The sequence below is a fragment of the Myotis daubentonii genome, chromosome 5 (assembly GCF_963259705.1).
Source record: "Myotis daubentonii chromosome 5, mMyoDau2.1, whole genome shotgun sequence".
Taxonomy (NCBI): Eukaryota; Metazoa; Chordata; class Mammalia; order Chiroptera; family Vespertilionidae; genus Myotis; species Myotis daubentonii.
The window spans coordinates 30,051,201-30,076,692 of record NC_081844.1 but is presented as its reverse complement, the minus strand read 5'-3'; the positions used below and the strand labels follow the sequence as shown (position 1 = coordinate 30,076,692).

The following is a 25,492-nucleotide window of genomic DNA, read 5'->3' as shown; positions in this document are numbered from 1 at the left end:
CATGTCTAGGCCCCGGGGGTGGACGTGAGAGAAAGAAGGGATATAGGGAGGGCCCCAGTGAGGAGGGTGCATGAGGGCTGCAACCAGCCTGGCTTGCTCCTGCTGCCCCCAAGGCAACTTGCAGAGCCCAGACCCCGCCAGGGCACAACCCTGCCAGGGGGGACTAGAGGGCCCTAATTTATGACCCATCTCAGCGTGCTGGAGCAAGCCAGGCCTTCCTCTCCAGCTGCCAGGAAGCACCGAGCCAGTTCTGCAAAGTCTGGGGGCTGAGGCGGCCAGTGTTGTGGGGCTGCCTAAATCACTGTGCCTGACAGGTGGCGGCCGGTGAGGATCTCAAGTCTCCTCTTGTTGCTGCCAGGGGCCCTGCCCTGCAGGCTCTCAGTGGCCTGTCACCCACCTGTCAGATGGGGACAAGGCTCTGGGGCAGGCCATCTGGGGCTCTCTGCTCCAATGCCCAGGAATTTGGAGTCGGGCTGTGCGTGGGCCGTGGGCGTGTTTTCCGCATGCTGTTGGCTTTGGGGGGAGGCCCAGACAGAGGATGGTCTGTGACCTGCAGGGGAGCAGCAGGAAGGGCTGTGGGCAGCTGTCCCAGCTCCCACTCACAGGTTCCTGCCCCCCGACACCCGCTCCCTGCTTCAAGGCCAGTTGGTGCCTCTGGCTCAGTGGGGAACAAATCCAGGTGCCTCATCTCCTGCTCCCATCCCTGCTTCCTCCCAAATCCACCCCGAGGCTCCCTAGCTGGCGCTGGCCTGTCACTCTCACCCCGGAGAGCAGGGGAGGAGAAAAGGAAGACACACACACAAATATACATCAAATTTAATTTTAGGGGCATTTCCACCTGCTCAAGGTTGAGGGAGGTGGTGGGACTCACACCTTGGGCTCTGGGAACACCTCCCAGCCCTCCAGCTGGCCCATCTTGACCAGGGCGGCCGCTATGCCCATGTACACGCAGGATGCAGCGCCGATCCCATAGCTGTGAGCTGCGAGGGTGGAGAGGGTGGTGTCAGGGACTGTGGGGCTTGCCCATGCCCACCCTGGCAGGCACTCCTCCCTCGAGGTATTAGTCACTTAACCCTCTGACTTTGAAGGTGTGTGTGAAAACTGAGGCAGAGAGAGAGGCAGGAATACAAGCTGTCAAGATAGGAGAGGGGGAAGGGTAGGGGTTGCTGGGCAGATGTCGCACTGGGGACATCTTGAGTACCGGTACCAGGCTCCCTGTCTACCCTGTGGTTTGTGAACCAAGGAGCAGATTGCAACCGATGGCCTGAAAGCTGCCGCCAAGGATGGGGTTCTGCTTGCTCTGTGTGGGGCTCACACCCCTTCACAGGCTTGGGGCGCATGCCAAACCCAGACCTCACCCAAGGTCTCAAAGCAAAGGCAGGCTCAGCCCAGGTGGCTCAGTGCTTGAGAGTCAACCTACGAACCAGGAAGTCATAGTTTGATTCCTGGTCAGGGCACATGTCTGGGTTGTGGGCTCCATCCCCAGTAGGGGGTGTGCAGGAGGCAGCCCACCAATGATTCTCTCTTATCATTGATGTTTCTCTCTCTCCCTCTCCCTTCCTTCTGAAATTAATACAAATATATTTTTTAAAAATGCCCTAACTGGTTTGGCTTAGTGGATAGAGTGTCGGCCTGCGGACGGAAGGGTCTCAGGTTCGATTCTGGTCAAGGGCATGTACTTTGGTTGCGGGCACATCCCCAGTTGGGAGTGTGAAGGAGGCAGCTGATCAATGTTTCTCTCATCGATGTTTCTAATTCTCTATCCCTCTCCCTTCCTCGCTGTAAAAAAATCAATAAAAAATATTAAAAAAAAAATAAAGGCAAAAGCAGGATAGTGTGGGCTTCCCCTCTGTGGTGCCCTCCCTCTCTGCTGGCTGGCACCTTCCACTGACACTCCCAGCCTGCTGGGCCAGGGCAGTTGATCTTCGTGTGGCCTCTGGGGCTGTGGGGGCCGAGGCGGCCAGTGTTGTGGGGCTGCCTAAATCACTGTGCCTGACAGGTGGCGGCCGGTGAGGATCTCAAGTCTCCTCTTGTTGCTGCCAGGGGCCCTGCCCTGCAGGCTCTCAGTGGCCTGTCACCCACCTGTCAGATGGGGACAGGCTCTGGGGCAGGCCATCTGGGGCTCTCTGCTCCAATGCCCAGGAATTTGGAGTCGGGCTGTGCGTGGACCGTGCTCCGTTCAGGGGGCTCCACCATGCCAGGCTGGCCTGGGCTAGACCCCTTCCACCAGGGAGGCATGCTCTGCTGGATCCCAGGTGACCTCAGGCCCCTCCCTGAGCCTTAGTCCTACATCTGTAAAGTGGGGATGTAGTACAAGAACCAGCACCACCTTCTTCGTGCTTATAGGCTGGTGGCGGAAACAGGCAGTGACCTCAAATTCTGACAAAGTGCAACCAAGGAGTGAAAAATGGAGTGAGGGTAGTAGGGGTCTGAGATCATACACAGAGAAGTTGGTGAGAGAGAGAGCTATGCTGACATCTGGAGGAAGGACATTCAAGGAGAGAATAGCCTGTGCAAAGGCCCTGGGGCAGGACGGTGCCTGGCGTGTTGGAGGAACACGGAGGAGGCTGTATGGCTGCAGCAGAATGAGCAAGGGGCAGAAAGGGAGGAGGGAAGCACTTGGTGAGGTGGGATACAGTAGGTGCTTAAGCAGCAGCAGGTGTTACTATTATTGAACTGGCTGGTGACTAGAGCCCTGGGAGCTTTCATGGCGACTGCCCCCTCCTCTACACAGCCAGCCCTGCCTGGTCCCCGGTCAGGGATGGAACACAGAGGGAGGAGGCTCAGTGGAGGGCAGGGTTGGGGAGCTCACTCACTGCGTGCTCCCAGGGTCAGGCCTCCAGCGCAGCCGCCAATGAAGTAGTTCAGGGGGTCGTCGGGCTTCTGTCGGACCTGGGCACTGACGCAGGAGGCAATGCCAAATACGGCACCAATGGCAGCTGTGGGGCAGATAGGAAAGGGCGGGCACTGAGTCATGGACCCGGAGGGGCAGGATTGCCAGGCCAGAGGGTACACTGAGAAGTAAAATGCCCCCCCCCCCCCCCCCCCCCCGTTCGCTCACCTGCAGTAAATGTGTACCGTCCTGTCCTGGCCACTCCCTCCAGGAAGGAGTCAGGGGGCTTGAGTGCGACGCTGTAGGCGGAGGTGATCAGGCCTGCAGGATGAGAGGGGTAAGGTGGCTCAGACTTGGGCCTCTGCACTGAGGAGTGGCCCTGGCTGGGGAGCAGGCCCTCTGTCACCTGATAAACCTTCTCTCCCGTGGTCCCCACTGTGCCCCCCAAGGTATCTCAGCTGGGATGGGAATCCAGGTCTGCTGCTGCAAAGCCTGGGCTCTCACCCCGCCTTCAGCCCCCAGGCCTCCCCACTAAGGCCTAATCAAGCCTGCAGAAGGCCTGCCTGGATCCCCGTCACCCTCATGGGCCCACCGCAGGGCACCAGCCCAGTACACAGAGGACAGGACCTCAACAGCCAGGCTACTCCCTAGCCTTGAGTGCAGGCATAGCCGTCACAGCAGCACTCCCAGAGCCCCTGGCACCTGGGTTCCTCTCCCATCAAGGGCTCTATTCTCCTGCGGGACCTGGGGCTCCATGGCCTAATCCTCCTTGGCAGAGGCTTGGCTCCTGGGGCTGCCAATGCCTCCTTTTTGCCACCCAGGCCCCCCTCCCCACTGGCAGCTCCGGCCTGGGCCTGCCCCTCACACTTGGCTGGTTGGGTGGATGCCCATATCCACTTGGCCTCGCCACTGCCATCAGCTTTTCCATCTCTGCCTTTCCATCTCTGCTGTCGGCCTGACCACCCTGCCCCTGACCTTGGCCTTTGATGCATGAGGGACCCGAGTGGGGGCTGGGTCTGCTGCTGAGTGCCAGGCGGGTGGCAAGGACCAAGGTGAAGCATCCTGAGTGACCACTGATCTGGGCTGGTATGTGGGTTTGGGGTATGGCTGGGGCAGACGAGGGCCCACCTGGCTGGCTGCTTGTCACCAGAACAGCCCATCACAGGTTCCCCATCCTCCAGCTGACCCTGCTCAGGGCAACAACACACCCCTCCTCTCCCTACAGACCCCCAGTGTTGCCTAGTTCAGTATGTCTTGAGGCAAGCCCATTTCATTCCAGACAAAAAAGAACTGTCACCTGCTGGGTGGCAAGCACAGCCACGGCTGCACCTACCCTCCCCGGGACCCCAGGCGTTCAATACCCTTCTATCTGTGGCTTCATGGGAGGGGAGGGGCGGCAGAGCGGCAGAGTGACTTGCCTGAGGTCATTAAGCAGAGCAGACCCTGGGGCCACGGTCTACCCCTCACGGCAGCCCCGGCGGTAGGCTTCACCTGCTTCTCAGGACCCACCCATGGGACCTCTAGGCTGAGCAGTACCCCACCCTCGCCTGGGCTGGGCTGCAGCTCACTGGAGCTGCTTGGTCCCTTTTAAAGACTTATTTGGTGGGGCCTCCCAGTCCTGTCTGGGACCTGTGAGTCTTGGTCTCAGGAGCTGGGCCGGGAACAAGGATCTTAGGCTGCCCTGAAGGGGAACCCCTTACAAGATTCAGTGACGTCCCCAAACCCAGTCATGCAGTGAGCTCTGGGGGGCACCTTATGCCATATCCCATATGCCTGTGGTCCTGGCCATGATGGACACACAGTGTGCCCCTACCATCCTGCATGCCCTTAGAAGTCCTTGAATTGGGAGCAAGTGACCTGAGAGCCCCCTGATGGTCCCAGGGTCAAGACTGCTCCACCCCAACTGTCCCGAAGCAATCATCCAGCATGGTGGCCTGACACAGCCCACCTCTCCAGGAGCTTGCTCAACTCCTCAGATGCTGCGACCTCCAGCACACAGGGATCTCTGACTCACACCTTTCCAAATCCTTCAGCCTCCTCTGGGCTTCTCAGTCTCCCAGTGGCCTCCAGACACAGTGCACATTTGTTCATTCATTAATTTACAGTTACTTGTGCCATCAATCATTCATTCACTCAGTTACTACGCACCCACATCCATCCATTCATTCAATTACTCAGGACCCTGGTTCATTTATTCACTCACAAATAGTTACTGTACCCACAACCATCATTCAAAAATTCATTCACTCACATAGTCGCTATGTGCCCGGATTCATTCATTCATTCATTCACAGTTACTGTCTTCCTTCTTTCCTTCAAAAAGTTATGGTGTGCTACAAGGTGCTGGGCTCTGCTGACCGTAGGGCTCCCTCCAGGGGCTCACCAGCCCAGGGAAGCGAAACATGAAACCAGTCCTCTTGTGAGGGCTGAGGGGAGGTAGGGAATGAGGGAGCGGGTAGGTGAGGGAGGATCCAGAAGTCAAGTTGAATGGTGTTGGCCAGTGAGAGCACACACGTACACTCCCACTCACACACACCAGCATTAATGTCTTTCTCGGTTTCAAAATCCCCTAAAGCAGCGATTTTCAAGCGGTGCGCCGTGGCACACTCGTGTGCTGAAAGAATTTCTAAAATATGCAATACCTGGCAACTTAATCAGGGCACTGAGCTCTTTTCCCTTAGATTGTCAAAGAAATAAAATGACAACAGCCAACACAGCAATAGCCATCTGGTGTCAATGAATCAAAATTGCACCTATTTTTTTTTTTTTTTGTCAGATAGGCAAAAAATACATTTTCTGTTATGCTGCAGAATTTTAGTAATTAGTTTATGTGTGCCATGAGATGAAAAAGGTTGAAGTCACTGCCCTAAAGCATCACTTCTCCCTGAAAGTCCCACCCTCCTGGGCTTTAATTTCCTGACACAATCAGGGCCTTCCAGGCATTCACCAGTGTCAGCATCTCCCCGTAAGAATGCAGTGAGCCAATCCCACACTGTGCAGCCCTCCAGGGCTCCCACAGAGATCCCACCACATGCCCTAAACTGTCCCAATAACTTGCCATTCAAGTAGACTCCATATAACCCACCCCTGGCACCCACCCTCCATAAGGACCCAGTGCACACACTCCTTGCCCCAGGCACCCCCAGAAGATCAGACCTGGATATGCAGCCTGGCTTCAAAAGACCCCGGGGCAGTTAATACACCTCTTCAACCTTCAGTTTCCACCTCTGAGAAATGGAGATAATGGTCTCACTAAATATGCAGATAATGATGGGGATTATTAGGTTTATCCTAATGCAAATGCCTCCCTGTTCTCAACTTCTGCCGTGCCCTGTTTCAGGAGCTGGAGGTACAAAGGTGGCCAAAACCACCACATCTACTTCTCAGGGAGACTAGAATAAAAGGGGTGAGGCTCGGGGGTCTCGCCTGCAGGGGAACGCCAGTGCTGTGGGTCCCCTCACACCCCCAAGGCTTTCCTCTTAGTGGCCCCTGACTCACTTCACCTATGATCTCCTCCGCACTCCTAGGACCCCTCTGGCGGCCCCAATAAAACTTCAGATGTCCCTGACCACACAACTGTCCCGAACCCTAAAAAGACCTCATCCCAGTCCAGAACTTTCTCAAATCTTCTGTACCCCACTCGGACATCCCAATAGTAACCCATTACCCCCCCTCCCCCATAATCTCAACACTACCCCGTTAGAAAGTCTCCTGATCCTCCGGCTCCTCTGACCTCGATAATGGCCCTCACTCCACGTCTTCCAAAGAGCCCGTGTCACTTCAACAATAACCCCCAAACCCCGGAACCCAGGGAGCACTCTGACAATCCCGGTAACCAGCCTGTGACACGTACCACAACCTCCTGGTGCCCTCCAATCCTGCTAGACCCCACCCCGCAAACGTCTCTCTCACGCGTTCCCCATGACCGCCCCGGACACCCCGTCGAGGAGGACGTACTACCCCGAGACATTCCCAGCCCGGATGTGACCCCCTGGACAGCTCCCACTGGCCCCACGGCCTCCCCGCGCCTCGGAATTAGTTCGACACCCCACAAAGTCTATCTCGTACAGGGTATCCCCAGACACCCTAAGGAAAACCATATGCCACCCCGCGAGACGCACAGTCCCCCAGGCCACCCTCGGACAGCCCCCAGTGACTCTATGACCTCCCTGCACCCTCCGCCCCCGGGCCCGGCCAGTCGGTGCTCACCAACGGCGCCAGTGATACTAGTGCTGGCGTAGGCCTTGCGGTGACACTCGGTGCCGTCCGGGATGTCCCAGTACCGCTGAATAAGACGCGCCATGGCTGCGACCCCGAGCGCCGCACTACACGACCGGCAGTACCCAGGGCCAAGGGCAGCCGCCGCTCGCTATCGCGAGACTTCCGGGGAGGCGCGCGCAGCACCCCTGGCGGACAGGCCCGCAACAAGCATGAAACTTTATTGAGTGCCGCGGCCACGGACACGGGCTGCGCGCACGCGCCGAGTTCGGGACTGGCGTAAAGGAAGAGCTTGTGCTCCCCAGCAGATTTCTGGAGGGGAAAGGTGAGGCCAACCAGGATCAGTGAGGTCAGATCTCGCTATTTCTAGCTCAGAAGGCCCTAGGTTAGGAATGGTCTGGTCCCCGGAGGTGGGACCTAACATAGGGGCTAGACTATAATAGGTGCTAGGCATATCGCCATGCTCAGATTAGGGCGCGGGCGGGACGGGACTGAGTTTGACAAGAGCCAGAGGTAATTATGGGGCGGGACATAGCGAAAACGTGGCCACTTGCTGCGTCAGAATCTGCTAGGGGCGTGGTTACGCACTGAGGCCCGTCCCCAAGTAGGAATCTGAACCGCGTGCGACTTATTTTGGGGCGTGGCCAGGATCAAGGGCGGGGCTTGGCGGGAAAGTGACCAACCCTAGTACTGAGATCCTAACAGCTGTGGGCAAACTACGGCCCGCGGGCCGGATCCGGCCCGTTTGAAATAAAACTAAAAAAAACCAAAAAAACAAAAAAGACCGTACCCTTTTATGTAATGATGTTTACTTTGAATTTATATTAGTTCACACAAACACTCCATCCATGCTTTTGTTCCGGCCCTCCGGTCCAGTTTAAGAACCCATTGTGGCCCTCGAGTCAAAAAGTTTGCCCACCCCTGGAAGGACATGGCCTGTGCCCAGCTTGCGGCTGGTCCAACACCTGTGCCGGATGAAGTACGCTTTACGCTTGGGGACGTGGCAAGGACCAGAGACAGAACCTGTAGGGGACTTGACCAATCCGGAGCTGTACGATTGCCTAAGGGGCGTGGACGTGCCGATCCAGTGTATCTGAAAGAAGAGCAACCGATTCCCGGAACGTGGTCACACTTGCTCGGTCGCGGAATCCGGACCAATCCTGGTGTTACCTCCTGAGCAGAGGAACCAATCCCGTTGCCAGAGCCTGAATGGGGTGTGCCTCCGGAGAACAGGCCCGGGCCAGGGGCGGGGTTCCGAGGTTCTGGAACCAATCAGGGTGTTGGGGCTTGAGGAGGCAGTCGGCTGCGGCCAATCGCCCCGTGGTCCTGCGTGGGCCTTTGGGGCGTGGTCCACCCGGGGGCGGACACGGGTTCCAGGCGGCCCAGGGGCGTGGCCGGGCCTGCACCACCGCTGGGGCCATGTCCGCGCCGCCGCCCCTACAGATCCGCGAGGCGAACGCGCACCTGGCGGCCGTACACCGGCGCGCCGCGGAGCTGGAGGCGCGGCTGAACGCGGCGGAGCGCACGGTGCGCTCCCAGGCCGAGCGCCTGGCCCACCACGACGAGCAGCTGCGCGCTGCCCTGGACGAACTGGGCCGCGCCAAGGACCGGTGAGGCCCGGGGCCGCCAGGTGAACTTCTAGGAGGTGGGCGGAGGCGGAGTCGAGATGGAAGGGAGCGCTGGCAGGGGAACCGAATTCATTCCCTGGAGGCTGTACTACCGGAGGGGTTGAAAAAACAAACACCAAAACATTTGACTTAGCCATCAGCATGTAAAGAAATGTCACACAAGTGTGTGGAGTTTGTAACTTAAAAGTTTCCCACAAAAAAGTAAAAGCAGCTGGTACTGAATGGTGCAGAGTCCACCGACTTCTTTGAGCAGATTTTGGAAGCCATGGCAGGTTCTTGAACAGAAGAGGATGTGATCTATCAGAAATTTGTGTTTTGTTTTTTGCTAATCCTCACCCGAGGATATTTTCCCATTTATTTTTAGAGAGAATGGAAGGGGGAGAGACAGAGAAGAACATCAATGTGAGAGACATATCGACTGGTTTCCTCCCGCAGGTGCTCCAATGGGGCTCCAGCCTGCAACCAAGATATGTGCCCTTACCTTGGCTGGAATCGAACCCAGGACCTGTTAGTTCAAGGGCCAATCTTCTATCCACTGAGCCAAATCAGCTATAGCTACCAGAAGGTTTTTTTTTTTTTTTAATATATTTTTATTGATTTGAGAGAGGAAGGGAGAGGGAGGAATAGAAACATTGATTGGCTGCCTCCTGCACGCCCCCTACTGGGGATCAAGCCCACAACCCCGGGCATGTGCCCTTAACCAGAATTGAACCCGGGACCCTTCAGTCTGCAGGCCCATGCTCTATCCACTGAGCCAAACCATGTAGGACTATCAGAAGTTTTTGAAGAGTCCCTCTAGCACCTGAGAATTGAAAGGGATGAGACAAGTGCACAGGGGAGATACTGGGGCCCAGGTGAGAAACAATTCAGAGCTGGATGGATTAATTCATCTTTACTAAGCCACCTACTATGTGCCAGACACTGTGCGGGGTACTAGGGCCCATCTACACAGCTCTGCCCTTAGGCAGACACATCACTAGGTAGTTACAGCATGGGATGATCAGAGGTTGTGATGGAGGTGCACACATGGTTCTGAGGGGATCCAGAGGGAATGCTTCCTAGAGGAGGAGCCAGCTAAGCTGAACAACAAATAGGAAAAGATGGAGGGAAAGAGGTAACTGCAGGAAGCGCTAGGACAGTGATGGCGAACCTTTTGAGCTCAGCGTGTCAGCATTTTGAAAAACCTAACTTAACTCTGGTGCCATGTCACATATAGAAATGTTTTGATATTTGCAACCATAGTAAAACAAAGACTTATATTTTTGATATTTATTTTATATATTTAAATGCCATTTAACAAAGAAAAATCAACCAAAAAAAATGAGTTCGTGTGTCAGAGGTGTCATAGGTTCACCATCACTGAGCTAGGAGGAGACATGAGTCTATTCAGGCTGGGTGGCTTAAACAATAGACATTTATCACTGTTCTAGAGGCTGCAAAGTCCAAGATCAAAGTATTGGCAAATTCAGTTCCTGGTGAGGACTTTTTGATCATCTCGTTGTGTCCTCACAGAGGAGAGGGAGAGAGCTGTCTGGTGTCTCTCCTTATAAGAGCACTAATCCCATCACGAGGATGCTACCCTCATGACCTCATCTAACCTTAGCTTCCAAAGGCCCCCACCTTCAAATATCACACTGGGATGTAGGGATTCAACTTAAGAACTTGGGAAGGGCATAACCTTTCAGTCCTTTCAGTTCTTAAGGGGAGGCCGTGAGGCAGTGGTGAGGAATATGGCCTTTATCCTGATGGTGGGGAGCCTGAGATCAGAAGGGAGAGGAGCATCTGCTCTCTGGTCCTTCAGTACTGTTACTACTGAGTTCTGTCTTCCTGCCAGCGAGATCGCCGCACTGCAGGAGCAGCTGCTGACCTCCGAGGCCACTGTCCACAGCCTGCAGGCGGCCGTGCACCAGAGGGACAAGCTCATCAGGCACCTGCAGCCCCGGGCCGAGCTGCTGCAGGACATATGCCGCCAGCGACCACCCCTGGTTGGGCTGCTGGCAGCCCTTGCTGAGGCCGAGCGCCTGGGTCCCCTGCCAGCCAGTGACCCTGGTGCGCCCAGTTTGCTCCTTGCCAACAACACTGAGGAGGAAGGGGACAGGGACCACCTCCAGCCAGCAGTGTTTGGGACCACTGTGTGAGCCCCAGAGCACAGATTCCAGAATGGAGACAGAGGGTGCCTGTGGAGACTTTTCCACTGCTGTGGGGGTACTCAAGGGTGGGGGTGTCACCAGTGTCCCGGGGGGAACCCCATGGCAGAGCCATAGTATTTTCCAAGCATCAGACCTGCTAAAAAGTCAAATGGTCAGCCTGCAGGCAAATGAAAATGTTTAGCCCAAATTTTTTAAAAAACAAAACCTTGAATCAGTTATCCTTATTGAAAAATTGGCAACATTTACACACAAAAACCTGGATTTCTGGTTTTAGACTTGCCCATTGCCTGCCTGGAACTGAACCCAGAATACCCTCTTTAGCCACAGTGTGAGTTTTTTAATTGGCCCCTTCACCTCTCTTAGGGCCAGATGTCCAGGCCCCGAAGCATGAGTTTGAGACCTCTGGTGGAGGCAGATGGCATCAAGTTCCAGATTATTAGATTGTTTCTTCTCCTCTTTTCCCTGTCCAGATTTTCTTTCATTCTGAAGCATCCTTCATCCCAGGATAGAGCTTTTTCTTACTCCATCTCAAACCAGAATTATTTTTATTATTTTCCAACTCAAGGACATACCTACTGATGTTCTAGAGAGAGGAGAAGGGAGACAGCAAAATACCAATGTGAGAGAAAAACATCAATCGGTTTTCCCGTAGGCACCCTACTGGGGATCGAACCCACAAACCTGGGTATGGGCTGAGGGGAATTAAACCCGCAACTTTTTGGTGCATGGGACAACGCTCTAGTCGAGCCACATGGCCCCCAGACTAGAATTAAGAGCTTCACGCTTCATGCTATTTTGTATTAATTATTTTGAAGACAAATCCTAGACATCCCTCCTCCCCCCCAAGTCTGTCCTTCCCTCAACCTTTAACTCAGAAGGCAGTGCGTGTAGGGCAGGTGCGATGCTGGCAGCCAGGCTGTGCTGTCCTAGAAAACTCAGGCCTCCCTTAACCTTTTCTTGATAACGTGCTGCCTCGAGGCCTTTACACTGGCTGCTCCCTCTGCCTAGAATGCCCTTCCCCCAGGTGTCACATGACAGGTTCCTTGTCACTTAGGTCTTTGCTCAAATTTCACCTTGGAAGGGCCTTCCCTGACTACCTGAAGTAATTCCTCCCCTCCCCCTGCCATTACCATTGCATTTCTTTTTTCTTTAAAAATATATTTTTATTGATTTCAGAGAGGAAGAGGGAGAGGAGAGAGAGAAACATCAATGATGAGAGAATCATTGATCGGCTGCCTCATGCACACCCCCTATTAGGGATTGAGCCCGAAACCTAGACGTGCCCTTGGCTGGAATCAAACCCGGACCCTTTAGTCCACAGGCTGAGCCTCTATCCACTGAGCCAAGCCTGCCAGGGCTATTTTTTCTTTATAGAAGCTCTTACCATCAGAGTGTAAGCTGCATGAAGGCAGGGCTTTTGTTCTACACTAATACCCCTGTAGGAACAGGATGGGTCTGTGGGTCCTGAAGGGAGTTGGGAGTCCCCCCGCACTTCAGGTAAAACCCCTCGTCTAGCTTCTGTAGTAAGCAGCTGGTTCCTTTTTTATAGTCCCTAGAGAATCTATTTTTTCACTCCTTTTTTTTACACTGCCCTCTTGGCCAGAGCCATTCAGGGAGTTTTGCTTATCAAACCAGGGAACCTTGTGCTCTTCTCAGCCCAGCCTGCGCCGTTTCCCACCTCCTTACTCAGGAAACTGTCATACTGGGAACTGCTGTGGGGCAGGGCCTATTCCAGTTAGAAAGGTTGGCACCCATCCTGTCCTCAGGATGGTGCCTGTTGTCTGCCTGGCATCTAACACTGACCCCTCGGTATATAACAATATCCCCATTTTCTCCTCTGGATGAATTAAGAAAGGGGGACTGTTTGTATGAGGGAAGGCAGGCTGGGGCCTGTGTGAGCTCAATAAACAGATGATTTGTCAGCCTGGTCCTTCCTCATTTTTTCCAGGTGTGGGGGGCTGGAGAGGTGGCCACTGTGTGGTTCCTGGTCTAGGGTGGGGCCCTGCTGGGTGAGGGCTTGTTGCAGTCACAGGAGCTTGTACCACAGGCACTTTTACACACACAACAGTGTCTAATCTTTGTTTGTAGCCACCCCTACCCATTTTTGAAAGTTACTGTTGAAATTCTGATTCTCTTACAGATGTCAAACAGAACTATACTAACTGTGATTAGACTTTGCGTTTTCCATAGGGAAAAGACCGATGCAACACTCATTAAAAAACACAATGCAGTATTTCTTTGACTGCCCAAAGAATGCCGGACTGCAGCAAGCCACTGAGCTGTGACATCAGCTGTGGCTTGAACTGCAGCGCTGGGTCAGGAATTCCTGACCACATACCATTGTGCAGAGAGCAAAGCCTGGAGGCCCCCAAAGGGGGACTCATTATTTTTTATTAATCCTACCTTTGAGACTATTTTTTCCATTGATTTTTTTTTCCTTAGGAGAAGGGAGGGAGGGGGAGAGAAACATCGATGTGAGAGACACATCGATTGGTTGCCCCCTGTACATGCCCCAACTGGGGCCAGGATGGAACCTGCAACCCAGGCATGTGCCCTTGACAGGTAATCGAACCCGTGACCCTTCGTTTCGTGGGCTGACTCTAACCACAGAGAAGCACCAGCCAGGCGAGGGCCCACATTTTAAGTCCTTGGGAATCCCAATGTTCTTTTGGATCCTGCTGGTTGGTGTAATGCTCTGTTGGCTACGATGTCCAAAATCTGGATGGAAGGCCTTCTGTGATGGTGGCCTTGGTTCCTCTTGGATTATGTCAGGGGTCAGGACCACTTCTCTATTTGGTACCGCAGCCTCCTGGCTCACCAGCTTGTCACGAGCAAACCCACCAAGTGATGTCTGAGAACTGAAAACCAACCACCAAAAGACCCATAAAACAAAAACACCATGACTGGCCTCTCAATAACTACCAGGAACTTTGTCCAACTTAATTCTGCTGTGCCCTGGCTCCGCTAGCACTGGTCTCAGGACCTCCCATTGGACATAGGTTGGGCCGCCACCAGCCCTTTTAAACTCAAATCCCTCAGCAGCTTTGGCTGCTGCCCTGTGAAAAGGGATAGGGGTCAGTCAAGTCCAGAGAGGAGAGGGGCTCTGCCTCAGGTCACATAGGAATTGGGCCTTGAGCCTCCCTCCATCCACGACACCGCGGTCCTTGCAGACCTGTGGCCTGGCCCTCATTGTGGTCAGAAAGACACCCACCTCCCACTCTGGTCTGGGCCTGGCTCTATCCCAGGCCTGAGCATTGCAGGGTCAGGAGCAGCACAATAGGTAGATGGGGCTGCCAATGACAGCACTGCTCTGTCCCTCCTGGCCCTGCCATTCGGCACAGTCAGGGTTACAGCTGGGGCCCCTCCCAGTCTCCAGAGCCACTGTCCCTTAGCAACAATCCTACTGGGCAGAACGCACTGCCAACACAGGACAAACCAGGCAGGAGCCAGTGGAGTGGCCATCTGAGGACTCCAGGACAGACAAGGCCAGGTGAGTGAGTAGGGGGCACCCAGCTTGTAGCCTGGCCAGCTGAGCAGGAAACCCACTTAACCTCTATCTCATCCAGCTGCCCAGAGAGCCTGAACCTAACATGGATACAGTGGACGCCACTGTGGAGAGGCTCCGGGAACAGTGCCTGTCCCGAGGGGCCTCTGGCATCCAGGGCCTAGCCAGGTGAGCTGTCCCCTCACCCGTTCCTGACCACTTGGTCCCAGGGATCACTCTCCAATTGCGGCCCTTGCCCCTAGGTTTTTCCGCCGCCTGGACCAGGACAGGAGCCGATCCCTGGATGCGAGGGAGCTTCAGCAGGGCTTGGCTAAGCTGGGGCTGGCGCTGGACATGGCTGAGGCAGAGGGTGTGTGCAGGCGATGGGACCGTGACGGCAGTGGGACGCTGGACCTGGAGGAGTTCCTGAGGGCACTCCGGGTAAGGCTGGGCTGACTGGGGGCAGGTCCCTTCACCCAGCTGTCTGGCGGGGGGAAGGGGTGTGCTGAGCTCTCAGTGGATTGATTACCTGTGTCAGCAGACACCAGACACCCAGGAATTCATCACTAAGAGACTCAGGGATCCCCTGCACTCTATGCCTGGAGGGGTTGGAGTCTCTTAGTCATCACTTGCCCTCCTTCAGCCCCCCATGTCCCAGGCCCGGGAGGCGGTCATTGCAGCTGCATTCTCCAAGCTGGACCGCAGTGGGGATGGTGTGGTGACCGTGGATGACCTTCGGGGGGTGTATAGCTGCCACGCCCACCCCAAGGTGCAGAGTGGGGAGTGGACTGAGGAGGAGGTGCTCCGCCGCTTCCTGGACAACTTTGATTCCTCTGAGAAGGATGGGCAGGTAGGTGCCTATGGGGTCTCCCTAGCTCCTCCTGCCCTAGATTTCCATTCCTACTTAGAACCTGTCTGCCCCCAGGTCACCCTGGCTGAATTCCAGGACTATTACAGTGGTGTGAGCGCTTCCATGGACACGGATGAGGAGTTTGTGGCCATGATGACCAGTGCCTGGCGACTGTGAGCAGCATGCACTCAGCTGGCACCACTGTAGCATAGGACTCCACCATGGCACCCCCCTCACCCCCGAGTTTCCAGCTGGGCAGCCCCAGGGCTGGGGGCTGGAGGGGAGCAGGATTGAAGCTGCAGAACTGGTTGGACCAGGTCTGAGCCCAACCCCCCCCCGACCCCCCCCCCCCCGCATTAGGCCACTGTAGATGCCCACCCCCACCTGTCACTCTGTTCTGCTCAATTAATCCTTGACTCTGTTAGAATTCCCATCCTGTCCCTCCTTCATGGTTCCTGGGAAGCCAGGAGGCCCCTTGATGTGATATGGGTGTGGGAAGGGAAGCAAATGGCTCTTCTATGAAGCTAGGCTCTGCACTGAAGTGGCAGGTGTTGGAAGGCGTGGAGTGTGGGGTAGGGGCCCAGGGCAGCAGGCAGGCCAGGCTGCTGGAGGAGCCTTACCTTGGGAGGCAGAGGTCACTCCTGGCCAGGCCCTCGGGCTTCCTGAGGCCCCTGGGGCACACTGGAGGCCAGGGGTTTAGTTAAAAGTTTTAATGTAGTTCCCAAATACATTTCATATGACAATCTTACATAAATGTTCCAAAACACATGGGCATTATCTGGTTTTACTTGTCACTAGTTGGCTAAGGCTTAAAGCAGAGAAATGTAGCCAGATCTGCTGGGGGTGGGAGGAGGGAAGGGCTTTGGTGTCTTCCCATGGCTCAGGCTGCAAACAGTCAACCCCAGGTGTGGGTGGCACAGCTATGGAGACCAGGCCTTCTTCCTATGAGTGGGCTGGATAATTTCTTCTAAAATCCCCCGGGGCCCTGTGAACAGGGACCTTCTTTGCAAGGGGGGGGGGGGGGCGCTCACCTGGCCTTCCCTGGGGTTGGCACAGCACCCGCTCCCGTGTGTGCTGCGAGTGTTGGGACAGCAGTCTGTAGTCTGGAACCAGTCCCCTGCCACTCCTCAGAGGCCCTGCTTAGGGATCCCATCTGCCTGTTATGGAGGCCCCTGGCCCTGGATGGTCTTGGGGATGGTGACATCCAGGGCTGGGCAAGGAATGGCCAACAGTAGAAAGCAGGTGTGTGCCTGGGTGTCTGATGGTGGGTGACCCACGTGATGGGGACAAGCAAGAGGGGAGGGGTGCTATGCACATCCCCTTCTTTGTCAGCTCCTGTGGGAAGCAGTGACCTCACTGTCAGGTCCCCACTCTGGAAGGCACCCCATCCAATAGGGCCAGGTCTCCACACCAAGACATCACCCTCTGGGCAACGGGAATGGGTGAGAGGGGATCTAAGAAACCAGCCCCCTCATACCCTCCTAGATCCAGTGACCCTTTTCTAGATAAGCTCTCTCTAGGTATGAGGCCTACCCCTCAACACCCCTTCATAGCTTGGAGGAGCCCCAGGTGGGGAACAAGTGGGAGCCTTCAGAGCACCCCAAGCTCCCCAGTAAGGCCCCAGCACACAAGCCATGACCATAGGGAGAACGAGGACATTGGAGCTGTGCCTGCTCAATACGCAGGAGCATCTTAATCTAAGAAACCAAAAAAAAAAAAAAAAAAAAAAAAAAGCGCCTTGCGGGGAAAAGAAACCTAAAAACATATACCCCAAATCAGAAGGTGGGGAAGGGGAGATAAAGATAGTAGTTAGCAGAATATCCAGCAGGGCCAGTGTTTACACTTGTGGGAGCAGACCTGGTAGCCTGGGCAGGTGGCAGAAACCCACAGGTATGGCGGCGGCATGAGAGGGGTGAAGAAACCAGGCATCCCAGTCCCAGTGAGAAGCCGTGACAAGTCTTAATGTGCCATTTCAATTCAAAGGAGGGAGGGAAGAAATGTTCTTTTTGTTTTGCTCATCAATATGATGAGGTCTCGTGTCCCAAACCACATTCAGGCAGCTCCCAAGTCTGCTTCTGAACGGGCCTTGCGGATCCGGACTGTGGCCAACCCAGCGGGGAGTGTGGTTCCCGGGGCCCGCACCTCGACGAAGCCGGAGAGGGGCGGGCGGGTGGGTGGACAGACGGACAAAGCAGCAGGCTCCTGGGTGGCCAGCTCCCGGCGCTATGTGCTCCCAGCTGTCTGCCCGTCCCCTTCGTTGTCAGCGCCTGTGGGAAGCAGTGGCCTCGCCATCAGGTCCCCACTCTGGAAGGCACCCCAGCCCCCGGGGTCAGGCTTCCACACCAAGATGTCACCCTCGGGCCAACGGCAATGGATGAGAGGGGATCTAGGAAACCAGCCCCCTTGTGCCCTCCAGGGCAGGGACTGCTGGCTCACCGCCTCCTGTGGCCCCTGACGGAGCTAGGACGTCGTCATCGTCACTGTCATCTTCATTGGATGGGGCCACACCAGGCTCGGGGGCAGGTGTTCTGGTCTCCTGTTCCTGCTCCACGCGGCTGCGCAGGGCCAGGATGCGGTGGTGCAGGGCGGCATATAGCTGGCCCGTGTCCTTGGAGCTGGCCTGGGGGAGGCAGAGGAAGTCCTGATTATGAGGCTTCATGGGGAAAGTGCTCCCTGGGCTCAGAGCCCAAAGTTCCCACAGCCCAGGGCCCATCCCTCCAAGAGCTCCCAGAGCACGTGGCTGGGTCAGCCCTCAAGTGACAGTGGCATTCCTGCGTCTCATTTTGGGGATGGGGCCCACCTAGAGGCCTCCCTGCTCTCTAGGGCCATGCTCTCAGAGCAGTGCTGCGTGCGCCCGCAGAGGGGCCCTCTCGATCCAGCCCAGTGGTGACTGCCAGCATGTGCCAAGAAGCTTCCCTCCTGTGGCAGCCCGGGGTTGCTGCCCTGGACTGAGGGAGGCGGGCTGTTCGGGTTTGGGCAGCCCGGCCTGTCGGGGGGCTGCTCACCGAGATCAGGAAGACCTTCACGCCCTGGTCCTCGGTATCCATAGCTGTGATGCGGATGCTCTTCTCACTGGCCTTGTCAATCTGCATCTGAGCCCACAGCTTGGTGTTGAGGATCAGCCGCAGGCTGCCCTGGGTCCGCATCACTGCAACCGACAAGGCCACTCAGCCCTGGTTCCCACCCGCCGCCCAACAACCAGCTAGAACAGACACAACCTGGAAGGAAAGCAAACCCCAACGGTGAAATCCCATGACTCTCCCAAGGTCCGGGAAAGTCACCCACCTGTCCACTGAGCAACAGCCACACATGCTGGGGCTGGCCTGGCACCACCACCTGGCTTCCTGGGCCCAGAACCACCAATGCCACTGGCGGGGTCAGAGGCCAGCATGTGCCAGGATGGGGGCTTCCTTGGGGAAGGGGGTGATTAGGCAGAAGCAGGAGAACTGTAGGGAGGTGGGGCCAGATAGGGACATTTGTGGGCTGCACACAGGGGCCACTCACACTTCTTTATTTTTTAGTTTCAATTAATTGTTTTAATCTCACCAACAATAACCTTTGAAAACAAAAGCACTTTTACATCCTTAATTAGGAAAACTGTGGTCTCCAAGTTTCTGCTTCTTGATTTAACTTTGTCCTCCGCCCCCGCCACACACCCCTCCCTACTTTGCAAGGCTCTTCAGGTTCCGAGGCCACCTCTGCCCCGTGGCACTGTGGGCCTGGGCCCAGCGCTCCCTGAAGTTCACACCAGCAATGGGCTTCCCGGAGGGGCTTGTGTGCACCAGGTGGCTTGTGGCTCTTGCTCCCGGCCCACCCCCTGGACAATCCTGCCCCAGGCTGGCGCCAAGGGTGCAGAGCTGAAGAGAACTAGGGAGGCGCTTTCTGTTTAACTTTATTGCTAAAATAACAGCAAAGAAGTGACTTCACGAAGAAGCTTAGTGAAATCGTTGACACTCACACTTTATGTGACACATGCCACATAAAAGTCAAGACTTCTTCACTGTCCCCCACTCACAGGCCAAGTCCCTGAGGTTTCCTTAGAAAAAGGACTGAGGCTAACCTGTGCTCAGAGCTTCCAACAGGAAGGAGATAAAGACAGAGTGAAGGAAGCATATGGCAAAGAAAAACTGGGCACAGACCTTTCCTCTCTGGACGTACATGTGACACCCCCAGGTCTACCTGCAGCAGACCCAATGCCATAGCCAGCCTGCCCAATTTGTCAGAGCCCAGCCAGCCAGCCAGCCAGCCCAGCTCTCCCCATTAGAACAGGCCTGGTGAGGACTAAAAGGTGTCATCCCATCCAGATGGCCACACAGGACGGGGAGCAGCTTGGGCCAACTTAGGGAGGTCTGTGGGGTCCTGGGCCTCAACTGACCAAATCTCCTTGTGTCCTCTAAGCCTGGCCCCGCAAGCCCAAAGTGCCCATCTTTGAGGCAGTGGAGCAGTTCAGATGAGCTCAGAGGGAAGGTCTGTGACAAGGTAAAGGCTGTGTGGGGTGAAAGTAAAGGGATCTCAGTGAGGGAGGGGAGGGCGTAATGCAACCATGCCGCCTGAGGCGGTGGGTGATGAGCGGTGGGGCTGCAAACACTGTGCTCTCTCTGTCCACATGCATTTGAACATTTTCCTAAGAAAAAATGAAAAAGGAATGGAGGGGACGTCCATGGGGGAAAAAGAACGGTGCCCAAACAGAAGGACCCTTTTCATCCCTGTTCCAATCTTGGAGACAATTCTGAAAGGATGCAACGTAAGCTACTACTGGGTCATGAACAGCTGTTTCTGTAAAGGCTGGAGGGCAATTTTTGTGTGGGAAGACAACAAAAAAAGTGAACATACATATTTCACAACATAGATAAATGAACATGCTGATTCTCTTCAAACATGCATATATGTATGTGTATACACCCCCTCAATCCATTTTTGTAATAAACATACTTCTGGGAATAAGAGTCATGTGTAGACAGCCCAGGACCACCATTTACGATACTCAGAAAAATTAGGGACAAACTACATGTCCATCAATAGGGAAATGGTGACATACATTCATTTTTCAACAGAATATATTAGTTTTCCCAAAGTCATGTTTTTAAGGAAAATTTAATGACACAGGAACATGTTCACAAAATAGTGAGTGAAAAGAACAGAATATAAAATTGCTCCATTTCCTTAAGAAAAACCCACAGAACAGGAGTGGACCAACATGTTATTAGCAGAGATTTCTCTTTATCAAGAGACTGCAGTTGATTTTTTTCTTCTTCCATCCTACCATAAAACAACTGACACTTTCATGATCAGAAAACAAGTTTAAAAATTGCTAAATGCTTTTATCTCACTTTCACTCAGAAAGAGGGAAGTCATGGAAGGGCTGGCAGCTGGATCCTCCGGGTCAGGCCTCAGGGTGTGGGTACCTGGGCTCTCCTGTGAGGACCTGCTCCCCTGCTCCTTGGGGCCAAGCTGGGACCTTGCCCTTTACTGCCTTGGGAACTCTGCACCGATCCAGGCCCTCCCACAGCTCACCTAGTCGGGACTGTAATGTCCCATCGTCAGCCGATGCCATGTCGTTGAGTCTCAGCAGTCCCCGGCCTCTCTCCACCCAAGACTGCGAGGTCTTGTCAAAGACAAACAGCTTACACTGGATCTGGAACACAGGGCAGCCCTCTGGGTGAGCAAGGGGCCCTAGCTGGGTAGATGCCACTATGGGGGGTGGGGGGGGGGGATACCTGGGAGCCTCCATTTATTTCTCATGTACTACCAGGGTCAACAAACTACGGGCCCACATCTGACCTATGGCCAGTTTTCTATTCTGCCTTCAAACTAAAGTGGATTTTATACTTTTAGAGGGATATTTAAAAAATTAAGGAAATGAAAATCAAAACCACGAGATATCACTTCACACCCACTAGGATGGCTACAACCAAAAAGACAGATAATAACAGGCACTGGAGAGGATGTGGAGAAACCAGAAGTCTCATACAGTTCCTCAAAATACTAAATATGGCCCTGGGGCAGTGTGGCTCAGTTGGCTGGAACATCATTTCATACACTGAAAGGTCACGGGTTCGATTCCTGGTCAGGGCACATGACTAGGTTGCGGGCTTGATCCCCAGTTGGGGTGTGTGCAGGAGGCAACCTTCTTTCTCACATTGATATTTCTCTCTCCTTCCTTTCTTTCTCTCTCTAAAAAAAAAAAAAAATCAATGAAAAATTTCCTTGGATGAGGATTAAAAAAAAAAGGTTGCCCTGGCTAGTGTGGCTCAGTTGGTTGAGAACTGTCCCATGCACTGAGATGTCGCTGGTTTTATTCCCCATCAGGGCACATGCCCAGGTTGTGGGCTTGATCCCCAGTAGGGGGCATGTTGGAGGCAGCCAATAGATGGTTCTCTCTCATCGATGTTTTTCTCATATTTAAAAACACAGAAAAGAAGTTAAACATGAAGTGACTACATGGTCCAGCAATGCCACTTCTAAGTATCCACCCAAGAGGAATGAAATAGGTTTCACACAAGAACTTTCACACAAATGTTCATAGCAGCAGAATTCTATAATAGTTAAAAAGTGGAAACTACCTAAATGTCCTTCAACACAATGGAATATTATTGAGCTATGAAAAGGAGTGAAGCACTGACACACACTATAACATGGATGGACCCTGAATACATGATGCTCAGTGAGAGCAGCCAGACACAAAAGGCCACAAAGTATGTGATTTCATTTATGTGAAATGTCCAGTATAGGCAACTCCACAGAGACAGGAAGTGGATTCGTGATTGCCTGGGGGTGAGGGAGAGGAATGGGGGGTGACTGCTAATGGGCACAAAGTTTCTTTTTGGAGGACAAAAAGGTTCTAAATTAGATAATAGTGACAGTTGCACATCTGTGTCAATATACTAAACACCACCAAATTATATGCTTTAAAAGGGTACATTTCTTTGTGTGTGCATTACATCTCAATAAAGTTGTTATATTAAAAAAGGCTGGCCGAAACCGGTTTGGCTCAGTGGATAGAGCGTCGGCCTGTGGACTGAAGGGTCCCAGGTTCGATTCCGGTCAAGGGCATGTACCTTGGTTGCAGGCACATCCCTAGTAGGAGATGTGCAGGAGGCAGCTGATCGATGTTTCTCTCTCATAGATGTTCCTAACTCTCTCTTTCTCTCTCCCTTCCTCTCTGTAAAAAATCAATATATTTAAAAAAAAAAAAAAAAAAAAAGGCTATCAACAGGGACCATAAGTGATTCTTTACAGAAAAAGTTTGCAGATCATCATGTCAATATCTCTTAACATGGATAGATTAAAAAAACAAAATTGAGTGGGGAAAGAAGTACCACTAAAACCTGCATTAAAACCCTCTCCATACTATATATGTATAGTTTATAGACACATACATATGTGTGAAAAGCAGATAAACAGGCCCAGAGACCTGGACATGTTGCCCCAGACTAGGAAGGAAAATGCTGACAGGGAAAGAGTTGGGTGAAGTTTGGGCTGCATCTGTGATTTTTTTCCCTCTAATAAAACAAGAAAAGGTGCCAGTGTGACAAAATAACCATAGCTATAACTCTGGATAGTAAGAGAAGTTACAACAGTCGTGTAATTCCCTAAACCAGTGGTTGGCAAACTGCGGCTCGCAAGCCACATGCGGTTCTTTGGCCCCTTGAGTGTGGCTCTTCCACAAAATACCGACTTCTGCGCATGGGCCACGAAGTTTTAATCGCAATGTACGTGTGTGCCCGCACATGGTATTTTGTGGAAGAGCCACGCTCAAGGGGCCAAAGAGCAGCATGTGGCTCGTAAGCCGCAGTTTGCCGACCACTGCCCTAAACTATGAGAATGTTTCAAAACAGAATTCTTTCGTTGTAAAACAAAGCAATATAAGAAGACCCTTAGAGTTGGTTAAACTTTCAACAAAAGCCCCACCAACAAGATCCTAAAGGTGGTACTCAGGCCTCTCTGTCACTTCCGGGTGAAGTCTCTCCCCGATGTGCTTGGAGAATGTGGGTTGACCCCTTGGGGGCTGGACCCTCAAATGCACAAAGAAGCTTCAGGCCATCACATTCCACCTAAGGGCCAAGAGGCTCACCTTACCTGTAACACGTTGCTCTCTGCCTCCTCCCCGGTGATAACTTCCACTTTTTCCAACAAACACTTCCGCGCTGTTGCCTTGGTGTAGGCGGCTGCCGATTCGGCCAGGGACTCTGCAATGTTATTAGCTAAATGACACTGACTACTATTTACTTGGTTGGGGGAGAGTGTACTACACAGGAGGCAAAGGGTTGGCTTGGTCTCAAGGGTACCAGCTACCCATGGGACATGGAGTGGACCCCAAAATATGCCAAGTAGTTCAGCCTCGGGATCTGTAAGGGAGGCCAGCTGGGAGCTGCTGGCATGGCTATGGGTTTCCCATTTTCCATTCAGTAGGGGGCAGACCTCGAAGAGGGCACGGAAGAAAACTGCCTCTGCTGCTTCAGGGTGTGAAGGGAGAGGGCTACAACCATCTCAACCACCCTACCCCCAAGTCACCATATAGCACCACGGGCCTGGGCCTAACTGTTTATAGATGAACATGTCCCCTTTTTTGTTCACTGAAAACCAGTGCCCATGGCTTTCTGGCTCTGTCCCAGTGGCTGGTTCATGAGGTTATTACTGCTATGTTGAGTTGATCCCCACATCCCTCCCTGGCTGGTGCGTGGATGGACAGTGTCCTCTCACTTGGTACCCCCTCCTATGAGGCAATAGTGTTGCGATGTACCTTTCTCAGGGGTGGCCTCCTGGGATGAAGACTCGGACCCAGACTCGACAGCTGAGTTCTCCCTGTTGGCATCTGAAGTGACCTCATTTAATTTGGGTGGACTCTGCAGGGAAAGAAAGGCACATGGGAAAGGCATTTGGGCGATCCTGGTGGGTCGGGTCAACCACTATGGAACAGTAAGTCCCTTGGCCCGGCAGCAGCTCTCAGAACTTCCCTGCTGGGTGGAGGGCTGCTTTCTGCCCACAGCTCCTCCTCTGCAGCTTTGGGGACCCTCCCAGACCTGGCAGACAGACTACACAGCCCATCCCCATGGGCTATGTCCCAGCCATACTCACCACACCCCCATCCCCCAAACCACACAACAATCTTCAAGCATCATTTGGTGTTAAAACCTAACACAAAAGGGGCATCATGCATGAATTGCCCTTGGAGCCCCCCAATGGGGCCTCTCATGGCACTGCCGGGAGGCGTGTGCCACCAGCTGACATTACTTTGGGCTGCAGAGTTTACCTCTGTGTGAGGTAGTTCTTTGACTATTTCATTTTAGCAGGAAATGGACAGTACTGATGCTTGAGAAAAAAGCAGAGGGCTTTTTAATGTAATGTATTCTGAGACAAACATGGACAGAATTGGTTGGACCCAAAACAGCTCTGTAGCCACACTGACAATGGACACAGAGCGGCTGTGCCCATTTGATCAGGGGGAAAAAAGGGATGAAGAAAGGAAGCATGTAAACAATTCCAGAACCCAACCCTGGCTGTGATGTGTCGGGAGTACATGGGACACAGGGTCCCTCTGAGGCCACCACAACTGTCCCCCCCCCACCCCCCTCTTTGTGCTGCAGCCTCATTGGCAGGTGGGAGGACCATCGTTGGCTCCAGAAGTGGCTCTGGGGGGCCCCAGCAGCATGCAGCTAAGGACTGGTCTGATGGCTGTACCTGTAGCCAGACTTCACCAGGAAAGCATGGCTTATGCCTCAGGAAACCTGTCTTAGAATGAGGAAAGACTGGAAATGGAACACTGGCTCCTGGAGAGCAAATAACCCTGCCTCTGACTTTAAGCTGAGTCTTCTTTCTTACTTGCAACTGAAATCATCCTCATTTTCCAAGAGACAACGCGGCAGCCACACTCACATCCCTTTGACCTGGGCTGGGGAGTTCTAAAAACCTTCTGGGCCCCAGGAAGAACAGTCCCCATAGGGGCCACTCACCAACACGCGCTCGCTCATGTTCTGGCCAAATACAAATTTGTTGCTGGTGGCATCGGCACTATTGGTCGAGTTCTCTAAACTGAAGAGAAGATGGACTGTGAATTCAGGGGCAGAACCTGGTGGGTAACAAGAGGCAGCTGAGCTGCCACCGGCCCACTGGGTTCTGTTCTGGGCACAAGGTCCTGGTGATAGAAGTCACTCTGAGAGCTGGGCTGGACAACCCCACAGAACTCAGGTCCTGCCTCAAAGTTGTCCATCAAAGTCCACTGTCCTGGCCCTTCCACACCTGTGCCAAGTGGGAAAGAAGGAAGGGACTAGGGAGCAACTGGAATTCTGGAGGATTCTGCTCCCTCCCCTCCAACCTTCCCCCCAGGGA

The 25,492-nt window shown here is 53.8% G+C and overlaps 4 protein-coding genes across 26 annotated transcripts in view; 2 read left to right on the top strand and 2 right to left on the bottom strand.

Annotated features, from left to right (window-relative positions):
* Positions 1 to 804: 804 nt before the first annotated feature.
* Positions 805 to 7,217, bottom strand: NDUFA11 (NADH:ubiquinone oxidoreductase subunit A11). The gene is made up of 4 exons (XM_059697007.1): positions 7,043 to 7,217; positions 3,062 to 3,154; positions 2,817 to 2,939; positions 805 to 980 (listed from the first exon to the last, which is right to left on the bottom strand). The coding sequence occupies exons 1-4, from the start codon at positions 7,134 to 7,136 to the stop codon at positions 868 to 870; spliced, it is 423 nt and encodes a 140-aa protein (XP_059552990.1). The 5' UTR covers positions 7,137 to 7,217; the 3' UTR covers positions 805 to 867.
* A 760-nt stretch (positions 7,218 to 7,977) lies between these two features.
* Positions 7,978 to 12,676, top strand: VMAC (vimentin type intermediate filament associated coiled-coil protein). The gene is made up of 2 exons (XM_059697002.1): positions 7,978 to 8,661; positions 10,514 to 12,676. The coding sequence occupies exons 1-2, from the start codon at positions 8,261 to 8,263 to the stop codon at positions 10,815 to 10,817; spliced, it is 705 nt and encodes a 234-aa protein (XP_059552985.1). The 5' UTR covers positions 7,978 to 8,260; the 3' UTR covers positions 10,818 to 12,676.
* A 146-nt stretch (positions 12,677 to 12,822) lies between these two features.
* On the top strand, positions 12,823 to 15,929 carry CAPS (calcyphosine). 3 transcript variants are annotated; one of them, XM_059697004.1, is made up of 4 exons: positions 12,823 to 14,319; positions 14,396 to 14,502; positions 14,577 to 14,754; positions 14,957 to 15,929. In XM_059697004.1, exons 2-4 carry the CDS (start codon positions 14,420 to 14,422, stop codon positions 15,338 to 15,340), a joined length of 645 nt encoding a protein of 214 aa, XP_059552987.1. In that variant the 5' UTR covers positions 12,823 to 14,319; positions 14,396 to 14,419; the 3' UTR covers positions 15,341 to 15,929. The 3 variants fall into 3 exon arrangements, with proteins under 3 accessions (XP_059552987.1, XP_059552988.1, XP_059552986.1); XM_059697005.1 differs by having other exon boundaries at positions 12,823 to 14,502; positions 14,957 to 15,163; positions 15,239 to 15,929; XM_059697003.1 differs by having other exon boundaries at positions 12,823 to 14,502.
* The window catches only part of RANBP3 (RAN binding protein 3), a 62,232-nt gene continuing 52,598 nt past the window's right edge, over positions 15,859 to 25,492 (bottom strand). For 12 of the 21 annotated variants that reach the window (XM_059696981.1, XM_059696989.1, XM_059696992.1 and 9 more), the window contains 6 exons: positions 25,117 to 25,195; positions 23,907 to 24,009; positions 23,243 to 23,352; positions 20,678 to 20,798; positions 18,169 to 18,311; positions 17,437 to 17,783 (listed from right to left, as the gene is read on the bottom strand). In XM_059696981.1, the coding sequence (XP_059552964.1) occupies positions 17,550 to 17,783; positions 18,169 to 18,311; positions 20,678 to 20,798; positions 23,243 to 23,352; positions 23,907 to 24,009; positions 25,117 to 25,195 (790 nt within the window). In that variant the 3' untranslated portion in view covers positions 17,437 to 17,549. The other 9 variants (XM_059696982.1, XM_059696987.1, XM_059697001.1 and 6 more) reach the window with 4 other exon arrangements.

Coding starts and splice junctions, on each gene's coding strand:
- CAPS (XM_059697004.1), top strand. CDS start 14,420: ATGGATACAGTGGACGCCACTGTGGAGAGGCTCCGGGAACAGTGCCTG. Junction 14,503..14,576: donor GGCATCCAGGGCCTAGCCAG/GTGAGCTGTCCC, acceptor CCTTGCCCCTAG/GTTTTTCCGCCGCCTGGACC. Junction 14,755..14,956: donor AGTTCCTGAGGGCACTCCGG/GTAAGGCTGGGC, acceptor GCCCTCCTTCAG/CCCCCCATGTCCCAGGCCCG.
- VMAC (XM_059697002.1), top strand. CDS start 8,261: ATGGGGTGTGCCTCCGGAGAACAGGCCCGGGCCAGGGGCGGGGTTCCG. Junction 8,662..10,513: donor CTGGGCCGCGCCAAGGACCG/GTGAGGCCCGGG, acceptor TCTTCCTGCCAG/CGAGATCGCCGCACTGCAGG.
- NDUFA11 (XM_059697007.1), bottom strand. CDS start 7,136: ATGGCGCGTCTTATTCAGCGGTACTGGGACATCCCGGACGGCACCGAG. Junction 2,940..3,061: donor ACGGTACACATTTACTGCAG/GTGAGCGAACGG, acceptor TCTGCCCCACAG/CTGCCATTGGTGCCGTATTT. Junction 981..2,816: donor CCTGACCCTGGGAGCACGCA/GTGAGTGAGCTC, acceptor CCACCCTCGCAG/CTCACAGCTATGGGATCGGC.